We start from the raw sequence: 14,166 nt of genomic DNA, 5'->3' as shown, positions 1-14,166 counted from the left end.
GTTCTAAGAATAAAATACTTCACATCCTACCCAGGACATCATCATGTACCACACAGTGAAGTGTTGTTATTGTTCTAAGAATAAAATACTTCACATCCTACCCAGGACATTATTGTGTACCACACAGTGAAGTGTTGTTATTGTTCTAAGAATAAAATACTTCACATCCTACCCAGGACATCATCATGTACCACACAGTGAAGTGTTGTTATTGTTATAAGAATAAAATACTTCACATCCTACCCAGGACATCATCATGTACCACACAGTGAAGTGTTGTTATCGTTCTAAGAATAAAATACTTCACATCCTACCCAGGACATTATTGTGTACCACACAGTGAAGTGTTGTTATTGTTATAAGAATAAAATACTTCACATCCTACCCAGGACATTATTGTGTACCACACAGTGAAGTGTTGTTATTGTTCTAAGAATAAAATACTTCACATCCTACCCAGGACATTATTGTGTACCACACAGTGAAGTGTTGTTATTGTTATAAGAATAAAATACTTCACATCCTACCCAGGACATTATTGTGTACCACACAGTGAAGTGTTGTTATTGTTCTAAGAATAAAATACTTCACATCCTACCCAGGACATCATCATGTACCACACAGTGAAGTGTTGTTATTGTTATAAGAATAAAATACTTCACATCCTACCCAGGACACCATCATGTACCACACAGTGAAGTGTTGTTATTGTTATAAGAATAAAATACTTCACATCCTACCCAGGACATTATTGTGTACCACACAGTGAAGTGTTGTTATTGTTCTAAGAATAAAATACTTCACATCCTACCCAGGACATCATCATGTACCACACAGTGAAGTGTTGTTATTGTTATAAGAATAAAATACTTCACATCCTACCCAGGACATCATCATGTACCACACAGTGAAGTGTTGTTATCATTCTAAGAATAAAATACTTCACATCCTACCCAGGACATTATTGTGTACCACACAGTGAAGTGTTGTTATTGTTCTAAGAATAAAATACTTCACATCCTACCCAGGACATCATCATGTACCACACAGTGAAGTGTTGTTATTGTTATAAGAATAAAATACTTCACATCCTACCCAGGACATTATTGTGTACCACACAGTGAAGTGTTGTTATTGTTATAAGAATAAAATACTTCACATCCTACCCAGGACATCATTGTGTACCACACAGTGAAGCGTTGTTATTGTTCTAAGAATAAAATACTTCACATCCTACCCAGGACATCATCATGTACCACACAGTGAAGTGTTGTTATTGTTATAAGAATAAAATACTTCACATCCTACCCAGGACATCGTGTACCACACAGTGAAGCGTTGTTATTGTTCTAAGAATAAAATACTTCACATCCTACCCAGGACATCGTTGTGTACCAGACTGTAAAGCTGCGTATGAATGCCTAACAATTGAAAGCTGATATTCTTACCGTGTAATTGCTTCAACATTCATTGAAAACAAAGTACAAAAATGTGAGGCATGTATCTGTGTAAAATATCATACAAATACCATAAAATAAAATTTAGTACTTACTACAAACACAGTTAATATGTGCCTGGCCAAGAATTTGGTACTAATGTTAATGAACAATAAAACATAAATATTAATTATTTGAAATAGGAAAAAGAACCAGAAGAAGAAAAAATGTAATCACAAAACAACACAATATTCAAAATTCACTTTTCTATTTTAATAAATTCTGTGACAGGCATCAATAATTCACTAACTGTCTTGTGACTCTGTTGTTGGAGCTTATGACAGAGTATTTATTTACTCCATTACTTTACATTGCACACAAGTACACAAAATCTTAAATTTATTTGAAGAAAGTGTCCAATTTCAACTGTTTCACTTTTTTAATGGGCTTTTTTCATCTGGTTAAAAGAGAACACCAATTCTACAACCTTTTCAAGAAGTTCATTTTCTCCCTTCATTTTTGCATACAATTTGATATCGTTAATATAACTTAACATTTGCGATGAAGTAGGAATTTCTATTTCCTCACTATCTTTTCCATTTTGTCATCTTTTGAATCTCTCACACTGTTACCATCTTGCAATACTATTATAGATTTTAAATCAATTTCATAAGTGTCTGTTGAAACATTCTTGTCAACGTTCACAGAATCATCTGCATCAATCTTCTCAATCAGAGTTTGGATTTCACTAGAATCATCACAACAAATAACTTCTCTGCCATTATCAAGAATAAATCCACAGTTTCACAAGCACTTTATTATGCATTTGATTGAATGACTTAAAAGTGCAGTTACTTCTAACATCAATTTTCATGGTAATTTCAGATGTTCTCTTACAGTCATGTTTGCTATAATATGCTGAAGCTTCAAATTTCTGTATTTCAGTTTTATACACTGTATAATTCCATTATCTAGTGGCTGTAAAACTGATATTGTACATCAAGGTAGAAAGACTAAACAAATATTTGAAAGTTGAACTTTTGGGTGACAAGTTGCATTATTTAGGAAAAGTAGAATATTCCTATTTCTTTGTTCCATTCTTTTGTTTACTTTGTTCAAAAATTTCTCAAATATAGAACTTGCCATCTACACTCGATTATTCACTTTCCATTCCACAGAAAGTTGATTCTTCTTTAAATTTTTGAAACAGTGCAGATTTTCACTTTTACCAATTACCAGTGGTTTCTCTAGTTTTCCATCAGCAAATGTGACCAAAAGTACAATAAATTGTTCTTTCAAATAATGACCTCCTGAATAATGACGGAAGAAAAAAAGAACAGAATATATTTAACCAATACTTACTGTAACAAAATATGTGAGAATTTGTTAATATTTAAACAAGTTATTAATGAAACAAGAATTTCCTCTCAGTGTAGATTCCTGTACGTGGTGAGGGGACCTCTCAGGAAAAGCTGTGTTCTTTCAATTTACCTCCTTGGGGATCTAAACATCCACCCACGTGTTTGCCATGAGTGTGACCCATGAAGGGGAGGAGAGGATCATGGTGGTTGAGGGGTCCAACCCTGATACACCACTTTGGTCTTGAATTCCTGTAGATAGGGCCCGGCATGGCCAGGTGAGTTAAGGCGTTCGACTCGTAATCTGAGGGTCGCAGGTTCGAATCCCTGTCACACAAAACATGCTCATCCTTTCAGCCATAGGGACATTATAATGTGATGGTCAATCCCACTATTCATTGGTAAAGAGTAGCCCAAGAGTTGGCGATGGGTGGTGATGACTAGCTGCCTGCCCTCTAGTCTTACACTGCTAAATTAGGGACAGCTTGTGCAAATAGCCCTGGAGTAGCTTTGCCCGAAATAAAAAAAAAACAACAATTCTGTAAACGGGCAGCCTTGGGGTGGCCCCTTTTGGGCCAATTGGCTGGTCCACTTGAGCTAGGGTCAACCAAGTACCAGTGTTGGATGTTCTCAACAGGTGTTGTGGACATTGTATCTGGTGTTTGGGTATAGTGTGTACTAAACTCTGGCATTGCTGCAGTGTCCTTGTATGGTATTGTGCATCTTCTCTTAGAGCTCCATGGTGGGTGGGATCAGTGGGTACTGAAATATTCCTTTTTTTTATCATGGATGCTTCAAATAAAATAGTGAAAAAACAGTCCATAGGTAAATGACCACATCTTTTACATCATTTTCTTTTACTACATTCTCTTTCAGACAAATCTTTAGGGCAGATGTCTACCTTTTTCATTTAGAAGGGACTAGGGGACCTGGTAGCTCTCCAGAGTCAGAAAAGAAGCTTTGCTCTGCTTCCATATTGGTGGAAACATCCACATCTCAACACAGTGAACTCCATTCAAAGGTAATTGGGGATATATCTATTGAGGTTATACCTCATACTACTTTGAATTCATCATGAGGAGTTATTGTTGAGAGGGATTTGAAGAACATTCCTGAGTCAGAGATTCTCACTGCTTTCTCCACCCAAGGAGTTTTTGCAGTGAGATGTATCTCCACTCACAAAGATGGAATTATGATGCTGACCAGTGTCCTCATTCTGACCTTTACATCACCACATCCACCTGCCACCATCAAGGCAGGTTATCTTAATTGCAGGGTATGGCCATACATTCCAAACCCTCTCAGATATTTTCAGTGTCAACAGTTCGGTCAGTCGAAGACATCACGTTGTGGTTCCTTGACGTGTGCTTGTTGCAGTGGCAAGGATCACAATGCCTATGAGTGGGAAACGGACCTTCATTGCATCAATTGCAATAGTTCTCACCCATCCTACTTTTGTTCTTGCCCTAAATAGTTGGAAGAAAAAGAGGTAAATTATTTGAAAACGATTCATAACATTATTTATTCTGAGCCTCGAAAGTTGCTGTCCACCACTTCATCTCGGTTGTGTGCTGCTGCACTTCGTTCCACTACTATTGTGGGACGAAGTCGGATCTCTCTGTGCCTCCAAAAGAATCATTCATAAAACAAATGAAAATTATTTTGACCTCCATGGTTAAAAAAGTTGATGAACCAACTTCAACGCCCATCTTTGTTCCTTACAAACATTCCAACAAATCCCAAGATCTACTTCCTTTGGTTTTGGGTTCAGGCATTTCCTTGGATACATCTTCTTCTTCCACCCCAACATGCAAAACGATCATTTGTTTATGTCTTCAGTCACTGGAATCCTCTTCCAACAGCATAGACCTGCCCAATCAACCCAGGGCAGGATCCATGGAGGTTGATAGATCTCCCTCGAATAAAGACGGAAAAAAAAAAAGATGTGATCATAAAAAGAAGGATTCGCCACCCAGTTTGCTTACACATAAATAAAAATGGTCATCTTGATACAATGGAACTATGGAGATTTATGTTCTAATCTGGATAACATCAAAACACTGATTGCTTCCTACCATCCTGTATGTCTTTCCTTACAGGAAACATTTCTGAAGCCTGCTGCTACAGTTACCTTTCAGCAGTTTTCTTTGTACAGAAATGACAGGCTGTGCAATGGACGAGTGCATGTAGGGGTGGCACTGTTGGTTGGTTAGCATGTGCCGACCTTGTCTTTGCCACTCGACACACCCTTTGAGGCTACAGCCATCTGTGTTTTCCTTCAGTTGTACCATCACTGTTTGTTCTCTCTACCTGTCATCTGAGAGAACTATGATCAATCAGACCTTGATGCTCTCATTGAACAGTTGCTGTCTCCCCTTTTAATCCTGGGGGACTTTAATGGACATCATCCCCTCTGGGGAAATGTTGATACTGACGGCAGGGGTAGCTCCATAGAGAGTATGCTCTCTGATCCCAATCTTTCTCTTTTCAATAGCAGTTTTTATACTTATTTTCATGCACCTACTCAGTCTTTTACTGCTATTGATCTCTCAGTTTGCTCCCCTTCACTATTCTCTCACTTTTCATGGAGGATTGACAATAATCCACAAAGCAGTGATCATATTCCTATAATTTTGAGAGAGACTGGCATTGGTTGATGCCACCTGACCAACATGCATTGTTGAAAGCTGGATCAAGCAAACTAGCCCTCTTCACTGCTCTCGCAGAACTTGATCCTGCCATCGTCTGTGAGCCGTAACTAGATGACTGTGTGGCAGCAGTAACTGACTGTATTATACAGGTAGCTGCTCAGTGTATTCCTAAAACCTCAATACTTTTTTCATGATATCCTCATTTCTGATGGAATTCTGCCTGCCACATGGCACTGAATGCTCAAAAACAGGCCTGGGATACTTTTTGTAGGTATCCCACACTCTTGCATTGCATCGCTTTCTAGCAGCCCAGTGCAAATGCTTGGTGATTAAAATGTTGAAGCCAGAAGGAATCTTGGGTTAAGTTCACAATCAGCATTTCTTCTACCACCAGTTCCAAAGTCACATGGGACAAGATTTAAAAGGTTAGTGGGTAATATAATTCTGTTCCCCTCTCGATCTTGCTCTCAGATGACAAGGAAGTAGCTGATACCTGGAGCATTGCCTTTACTCTAGTTGAAAGGTTTTGTTGGGTATCTAGCACTTCTTCTTCCTCCTCCACCTGGCATCAAAACTCAGGCAGAGCAATCACATCTTTCCTTTTGAGCTGATTGTCTCTATGACTATAATTGCCCCTTTACACTGGTGGAACTCAAACTGGCCCTTCATCCATCTGGCAGTACATTGGTCACACTTGATGATGTATACTATGAAATGCTGTACCATCTATCCCCTGCTTCTCTTGCTGTTCTTCTGATTGTATTTAATTGGATCTGGCAGAAAAATGTTTTTCCTGATGCTTGGTGCCAGGCTACTGTTCTACCTTTCTTTAAGCCTAGGCAAGATCCCAAGATTCCTTCAAACTACCATCCAATTGCTTTGACAGCTGTCTCTGTAAGACCTTAGAGAGAATGGTTAATGCTCATCTTCTTTGATTCCTCAAATCAAACAACCTGCTGTCACCCACCCAGTGTGGGCTCTGATGACAGCGCTCCACCATGGACCACCTGATTCGACTTGAAACATCAATCAGAGAAGCCTTTTTCAAATGACAACATCTTGTATCAGTATTCTTTGACATTGAGAAGGCTTATGATACAACCTGAAGGTATGGCATTTTGCGAGACCTCCATATATGTGGGTGATGTGGCTATTTGCCTATTTTTATTGAAAAAATTTTAATGGACAGGCAATTCCAAGTTCATGCGAGTTTGACACTTTCCAATTTTTTTCTACAGAAACTTGGAGTCCCTCAGAGTTGTGTTTTGAGTGTCACGCTTTTCAATATAATTGTTAATGCCATCACTGAACAACTCCCTCTTACTATTGCAAATGGGCTCTATGTTAACGACTTTCACATCTTACATCAGTTGTCAAACATGAGGTATATTGAGCAGCAGCTACAGACTGCCCTCAGTCGTTTACTGAAGTGGACCACAGCAAGTGACTTTAACTTCTCTCTCTCTAAAACCATTTGCTTGCTCTTTGCTGCTATCCGGTATTCTCCCAGGTCCTGAACTCCATATCAGTGAAGTTGTGCTACCTGTGGTCCCTGAGACAAATTTCTTGGGGTTTATTTTTGAACATAAACTGATCTCTCTACCACACATCAAGCAGCTACGGGTAAAATGTAGGACAGCACCGAACATCCTCTAGGTCCTTTCTTCCACTACTTGGGGAGCTGATCGATGTTCTGTGCTGAAGATATATCGTGCTAATCAAAACTCAACTATGGATCACTGGTCTATGATTCTGCCAGAACTTCATACTTAAAGATGCTTGACCACATTCATCATCAAGGACTTTGGCTCTGCACTGGGGCTTTCCACACTTTCCCAGTTAAGAGCTTATACACAGAGTCTCATGCACTTTCTTTGCACCTCTGCCATTTGCAACTGTCTTTACTGTATGCTTCAAAACTCCGTTCCTTACCAAAGCATTCCACCCGGGGTTGTATTTTTCCTTCCTCGGTGGGACATGCTTTTTCAGAACAGACAATCTGACATTGCTCCACGTGCAGTTGGATGAATTGCGTCTATCTTGGATAATACTGCTGTATCCACTGGTCAGCCCATCCCACCGTGGCTTATTACAGTCCCCAAATGTGACCTGTATTTAAGTCATCTGAGAAAAGCAGACATTCCCAATTGAAATACTGTCTGTTATTTGCTGAACATCTTTTGAACCATTCTTCCATTCTTATTTATACAGATGGTTCGAAATCAGGTGACTCTGTGGGCTCTGCCATGGTTTGTTGTGATTATGTGGTTGTTCTCAGAATCCCCTCTACAGCTTCTGTGTTCACTGCTGAACTGTATGCCATTTCTCTTGCCCTGGAATACATAGACCCTAAGCAATACTCAAATTGCACTATTTATACTGACTTGCTTAATTTTCTACTGGTCCTGGAATTGCTTTATGTTAGTTCACACCCTGTTCTCTCCAATATTCAAAACAGACTGGCCCATTTTTCTTTAACATCTTCTTCTATCCTGTTTTATTGGATACTGGATCACATTGGTATCTCCAGGAATTAACTTGCCAACATCACAGCTAAATCTGCCTGTTTTGGCACTATGACTGCAGTGCCTGTTCCATACATGGACTATGATTCTGCATTAAAGGCTTGGCTCCATGCCAATTAGCAGCTGACTTGAATTGAGCAACGTGAAAACAAGCTTTTCCAAATAAAACCCTCTATTGTTCTTTGGCTGTCTTGTTTCCATAAGAATTGGAAAGAAGAAGTTGTTCTAACTAGACTATTCTTTGGTCACAGTTTTTTTAACTCATTGTTTTGTTTTGTTTTGTCTGGGACTGATTCACCAATATGTTGTCTGTGTAACACTCAGGTCACAATAAGCCACATTTTACTGTCTTGCCGTTGTTATGACTCTCAATGACGGTGCCATTTTAAACATATTTTGTCCCAAACTTTATCTATGGTATTAGACACTATCTACTTTGGAAATTATTTTAGTTTTTTTAAAGGTCATTTATCTTTTTCATGCTATTTAAGTTTTTTAATTTATACATTAGACCTTTTTTTAATGTGATTCTCTTTTAAGAATCAAAGTACATCTAGTTTGATTTGAAATTAGAAAATGGCCGTTACGTCACATAACTTGAAACCAGGAATGGAGAGACCAACTTCAGGTGACTAATGCTGCTGTGTGAACTACTCATTAGTCATCCTAGCAAGTTATAATTAAAATTTTTCTATAAGTCTTTTAAAACTTTTATTGCTTTACTTTCTGAAAATGGCCATAACATCAAATAACTCAGAACCAGGACTTGGAAAGCCAACCTCAGGTGACTGACGGTGTTTTTTTAGCTTACCTGTTAGTCTTCCTTGTGAGTTATGATAATTACAGTTATGCTACAGAAAGCCCTTCACAACTCGTATTACTGTAGTTTTTTTGTGTTTCCTCTGTGGACTAGATGTAAACATTGGTTTTAATGCTTTTTTTTTTTCCAACTTTGTTTTGTTTTGTTTTACCCTTATTTCCTTTTATGAACTTAAATTTTTACCAGATGTTTTGCACAGATAGTCTAGTTGCTTTGTGCCATAAAATATGAAACCAACCAACCAATCAACAAGAATTTATTAATATTTAAATAAATTATTAATTAAATAAGAAATTAATATTTAATCAAAAACATTTTTCTGCCTTACTTAAGTTCTAATCCTGCTTATTGATAGATGAGGTAGGTGAAAGATAGTTTTCCATCTGTATTATGCAGGTTCTGCCATATAGAGGGCCTTTTATAAGTGAAATCTTAAGATAATGCAGCAAAATTTTGATATTTCTGACTTGTACAGGTTTCTGCCCTATGCAATTTCTGGCCTTAGGTTTTACTGTATTTACTCAAAATAAATGTGATGAGCTAGTTGGTGAGTTATTATTTTAATGTAACTAAAGATTTATAGATAAACTAAATGATAGAAGAAATATTAAGTGAATAACACACACAACCATAAAAACAAAAGAAAAATAAAGTCATTACCTCACAGGTTGACTTGGATCGAAAAAGCATCCAGAAAAACACAGAGGACATGAACCCAAAGAGTTCAATCTGAAGAACACAGGTGACATAAACCCCAGAAGTTCCATCTGAAGAACACAGAGGACATAAACCTCAAGAGTTCCATCTGAAGAACACAGAGGATATTAAACCCCAATAGTCTTAACAGGCCATGTTTTCATGAGCTCTGTTCTTCATTGCTTTTGTCAAGTTTACTAACTGTATTGTTTAAGTGACAACATGTTGTTCTGTTAAAAGAAAATGGTAATTAGTTGTTAATCCTAGTACTTCTACGTTGTTGCAGGTTAAACTTTGTCATTATTAAATAATAGTTTTTCTGAAAAAATGATCTGTTTCAACTTTGAAATTGCTTGTATTCTAATGTTAAAAATTTCAGTTCTCTAAGCAGAGTCCTTAACTGTACATTAAGATGCAATCATTGGGACATTCCATGAGAAGGGAGCCAATACATTTTGGGATATTGTTATGAAGATTCCGTTACAAGGGCAGCCAATTATTTGTTGGAAGTTTTGTCATGTCCTACACAAACTTTTGAGAGAAGGGCATAAAAATGTAAGAAATAGTGTTTGTTACTGTTAGATGTAAATCTTTGATTAACCATAACTTTTAGCAGTCTTGCTTCATTCTGGAGAATGTTACAATTACATTTTTGCCTGAAAAAAAAAAGGATTTTTTAAGCTTTAAAATATTTCCTTAAAATGTCCACATTTTAAGTTATTGGACACCTTCATATCTCTACTAATACTATTTTAAATTCTAATGCTGCTTGGTATATGTATACATTTGACTCTAAATTCTTGGACATCTTGATATCCATACAGAAGCCACTTTAAATCTTGGTATATGTAGAGATTCTACTTTAAATCTTTGGACGTCTTAGTATTCATACAGATTCTACTTCAACCAGATTTCACTTTAAATTTTTGACATCTTGGCATATGTACAGATTCCATTTTAACTTTGTGGACATCTTGACATCCATATAGATTCCATTTCAAATCCTTGGACATGTTGATATCCTTAAAGATTCTACTTCAAAATATTAGACATAGTGATATATAGATTCTACTTTAAATCCTTGGATGTATTGATATTCAAATGGTTTCACTTTAAGTTTGTGGACATCTTTATATGTACAGATTCAACTTTTTGTCCATCAACATCATCATTTTCTATTAATACTCGTGTTGATATTTAGAGAGTTTTTTTGCATATAATTTGTATTACATCATGGTATTTATTTCTTGTTTCACTTCTAAATAAGATATTGTGTATCTTAAAACTATTAATGTTGTGTTCTGTGCTGAATAGTTAAATGAGTATTGTTTTCAATAACATGTTAACTTTCTTTGTATTCCTTGTCATATTTGTTTATGGTAGATTTTGAAAATGAGTGATGTGAAGTGAAGAATTTTTTTATTTGCAGGTAATGCCTGATTCATACAAATACAGGTCTTCACTTGTCGATTTAGGAAAATTGTGGGTATGTTAGCCATTTTATTTAAAAACATTTTATAACTTTAGTATGATATATAAATGAGCAGTTAAATACATCTTAAAATATTGTATGTCATATCAAAATGTTACCAGCATAAATGGTATTAAGTGAACAAATAAATGGACCACAGTAAAGTATTACAGTATTTATCTAAATCATGGTGTGTCACACCAAAATGTTGCTAGTGTGTATGATATTAGGTAAACAAATCAGTGTGTCACAGCAAAATATAGCCAGTGTATATGACATTAAGTAGAAAAGCTATAATTTGTTACAGCAAAATGTTACCAGTGTGTGTGACATAAAATAGAGGAATCATAGTGTCATTCTAATGACACCAGAAATATTATTGAAGTGTGTACCTTTTTGACCATTTACAGTATCATTCAACTTGGTATTACATATGTTATATCAGAGTTATCAACTGTTCAATTTACTCTAAACTGATGGATGGTAAATACCAGATACAGTGTACTGAAACAAACTGTAGATAATTGCTCTGCACTGATGTCATCAGTTCACAGACCTATCTTTAATACAAATACTTTTGTAAAAAAATCTGATGTTTTTGTTTTTAACAGACTTGTACATTTCACTATAATATTGCCACATTTTGTACATAGTAATTTCAGAATTATAATCAATATTCTTTCTCCATTAAAGAGTTGGTTCAGTGTACTAAACTTGTGCACATTTGGTTAAATAAATAAATGGTGCCTAGAATGTTGCTTATTTCATAGATAACTTCTGGATGGAATGTGTTAATTATTGAATAAATAAATTCCAAATAAAATATGTTAATTACTGAATAAATAAATTCCAGGTGGAATATGTCTAATATATTCTAATGGAGACAATCATAGTTATAATTAGTCTATTTCTCCATTGTTGTTTTTGTTTTTGTGTGTGTTTCTTTTCAGTTGAATGGTTTTGTTTTCACATGAAAGTGTTAATTAATCATATTCTTTGAAAAAGTGATTTCTTCATGAGTGAATTATAAGCTTAAGACTTTCAAACATGAGTAATGTCTGGTTATTGGGAGGTTTTATTTCTAGGGGCACCTACAGGAAAGTTATGGAAAGTTAATCAGAAACTACTGTAATCTGCTTGTTGCAAAGTTAGACTTTCATAAAAGGGTAAGTGGAAATAACAATTTCTTTAATTGATGGTTTATTTGCATAGATGAGAAAAGTACATATATTTTTAATATGCATAGGTTTTCATTTTTTGAAGGATGGTATAGAGTGAAAATCTCCAAAGTGAGTGTGTTGCAATAACTTTTGTTAATTTTAACTAAATTATCAAATCTTTTTCAGTTTGAAATACACTTGTAAGATTAATGTAGGATTTCTCCCTCAACCAGAGGTACCTCACTGACAAGGATCGGGTGTAAAAGATCTGAGATTTATATGATTGTGAGGGAACTTTAACATGATGTGGCATACAATTAGATATGACAGTCACAACTTATTTTATAAATTAGACAAAAAGTGACTCCATTGTGACTGGCCATATCATCATCAGAAGACTGTAGTTGATAGTTTTTTTTCTTTTGTAATGTGAGCTCTCTTCTTCCCCTGTCATTGTGGATCTTTGCTACTGTTCAGCATATCATTGTGAGCCACCGTTATTCCCTCAATTACCTGCATGTACAAGATTGGACTTGCAACCTGTGTAGCTGCTATGGGTGCAGTCACAGTGGATAATTTGACAGCTATTATTTAGTCAAATCCACCTGTTATGCCAAACAATGCTATAACAGCACTAACAAATATGTTTGGTTCTGACAAGGACTCTCGACTCATAGTAATGGTAACCTTCTGCTAGGCAAGAAGGTCAAATCTGCAACTTTCAACAGACAATGAAAGAAGGTCACATAATTTGATTTGAAAATCAAAACGAGTTAATCAGTTTGTGCACGTGAATGTTGCTGGTAATGTGATGATGACACTCCTGATTCTTGTGCCTCTTTGACTGTCACAACTCTTGACTGATATTTGTTACCATTATATGGATTACGTGTTTGGATATAACAGTATCTAGACTTTCCAAAAGTGTATGCAATACTCCCATGAAACAATGACAGGAGTTTTTTTTTTCCTTTTCACCCAAAAAACTACTTTACTTCTAATTGAAGGAAATATCATATTTATTCTTAAACATTTTTTGAAGTTGAAAAAAATCTTATTAGGTAATTGAGGTTTTGAATAACTGTGTAGATATTCTTAAAATTTAACAAACATTTGAATTAATAATATGTTTTTTAGTTATTTTTAAATAATTATTTTTCATATGAATAAACCTTTTGTTTTATGGTGTAGTTCTTGATTGATTTTTAACTTGCACAGTATTTTATTGTGAAATTGTATTCTGGTTGTTTGAGTTTCAACAAATTTGAAATGTTAGAAATTTAAAACTGGATGGCAGAGATTGTTTTATTTTCTAGAAGTACCAGCTACTAAATCACATAATCAAGTTTATTTTGATGTACTAAACTGTGTATTGTTATAGAATCCAAGATTCCCTGGCAACCTGAATGTAACAGATGAACAGTTAGAAGATATTGGTGAAAGAGATATTAATGTTTAGTGAGTATTAGGTTTTTTAACTAGAATAGTTGTGTAGAATATAATAAATCTAGTGTTTTTAAAAAATCTGTATTCATCATCTACATATTCCATATGTTTGCAGTTGAGAGCAATTGTGAGCAAAGCTATAACTGAGTATAATTTTTAAAAATTATACTGACACTAAATTCAACTTAAATATGTTTTGTCCACTCAGAAAAAAAAGGTTTGCTGGTAAAAAAGTTCTTTTATTCTTACAAAGTGCTGGCAAAGTGTTTGTCTTTTCTGCTCAGCTGGAAAGTTACAAAGTGGTGATTGAAGTATTAATCTAGTCATTCTCTTTAAATATAAAGTTGCAGTTGGAATATGTTATTCTAGTTTTTCTGTTTAACTGGAAAGTTACAAAGTGGTGATTGAAGTATTAATCTAGTCATTCTCTTTAAATATAAAGTTGCAGTTGGAATATGTTATTCTAGTTTTTCTGTTTAACTGGAAAGTTACAAAGTGGTGATTGAAGTATTAATCTAGTCATTCTCTTTAAATATAAAGTTGCAGTTGGAATATGTTATTCTAGTTTTTCTGTTTAACTGGAAAGTTACAAAGTGGTGATTG

General features: G+C 35.4%; 1 protein-coding gene across 2 annotated transcripts in view; it reads left to right on the top strand.

The window, feature by feature from the left end:
* LOC143241765 (huntingtin-interacting protein 1-like) overlaps positions 1-13,621 on the top strand; it is a 123,832-nt gene extending 110,211 nt beyond the window's left edge. For both annotated transcript variants that reach the window (XM_076484987.1, XM_076484986.1), the window contains 4 exons: positions 9,899-10,041; positions 10,916-10,972; positions 12,043-12,123; positions 13,499-13,621. In XM_076484987.1, the coding sequence (XP_076341102.1) occupies positions 9,899-10,041; positions 10,916-10,972; positions 12,043-12,123; positions 13,499-13,576 (359 nt within the window). In that variant the 3' untranslated portion in view covers positions 13,577-13,621. The remainder of the gene's footprint in view (positions 1-9,898; positions 10,042-10,915; positions 10,973-12,042; positions 12,124-13,498) is intronic.
* Positions 13,622-14,166: the final 545 nt, after the last annotated feature.

Source organism: Tachypleus tridentatus, unplaced genomic scaffold, assembly GCF_004210375.1.
Source record: "Tachypleus tridentatus isolate NWPU-2018 unplaced genomic scaffold, ASM421037v1 Hic_cluster_1, whole genome shotgun sequence".
NCBI lineage: Eukaryota > Metazoa > Arthropoda > Merostomata > Xiphosura > Limulidae > Tachypleus > Tachypleus tridentatus.
The sequence above is the reverse complement of the archived record's forward strand: the minus strand, read 5'-3'. Positions and strand labels throughout refer to the sequence as shown.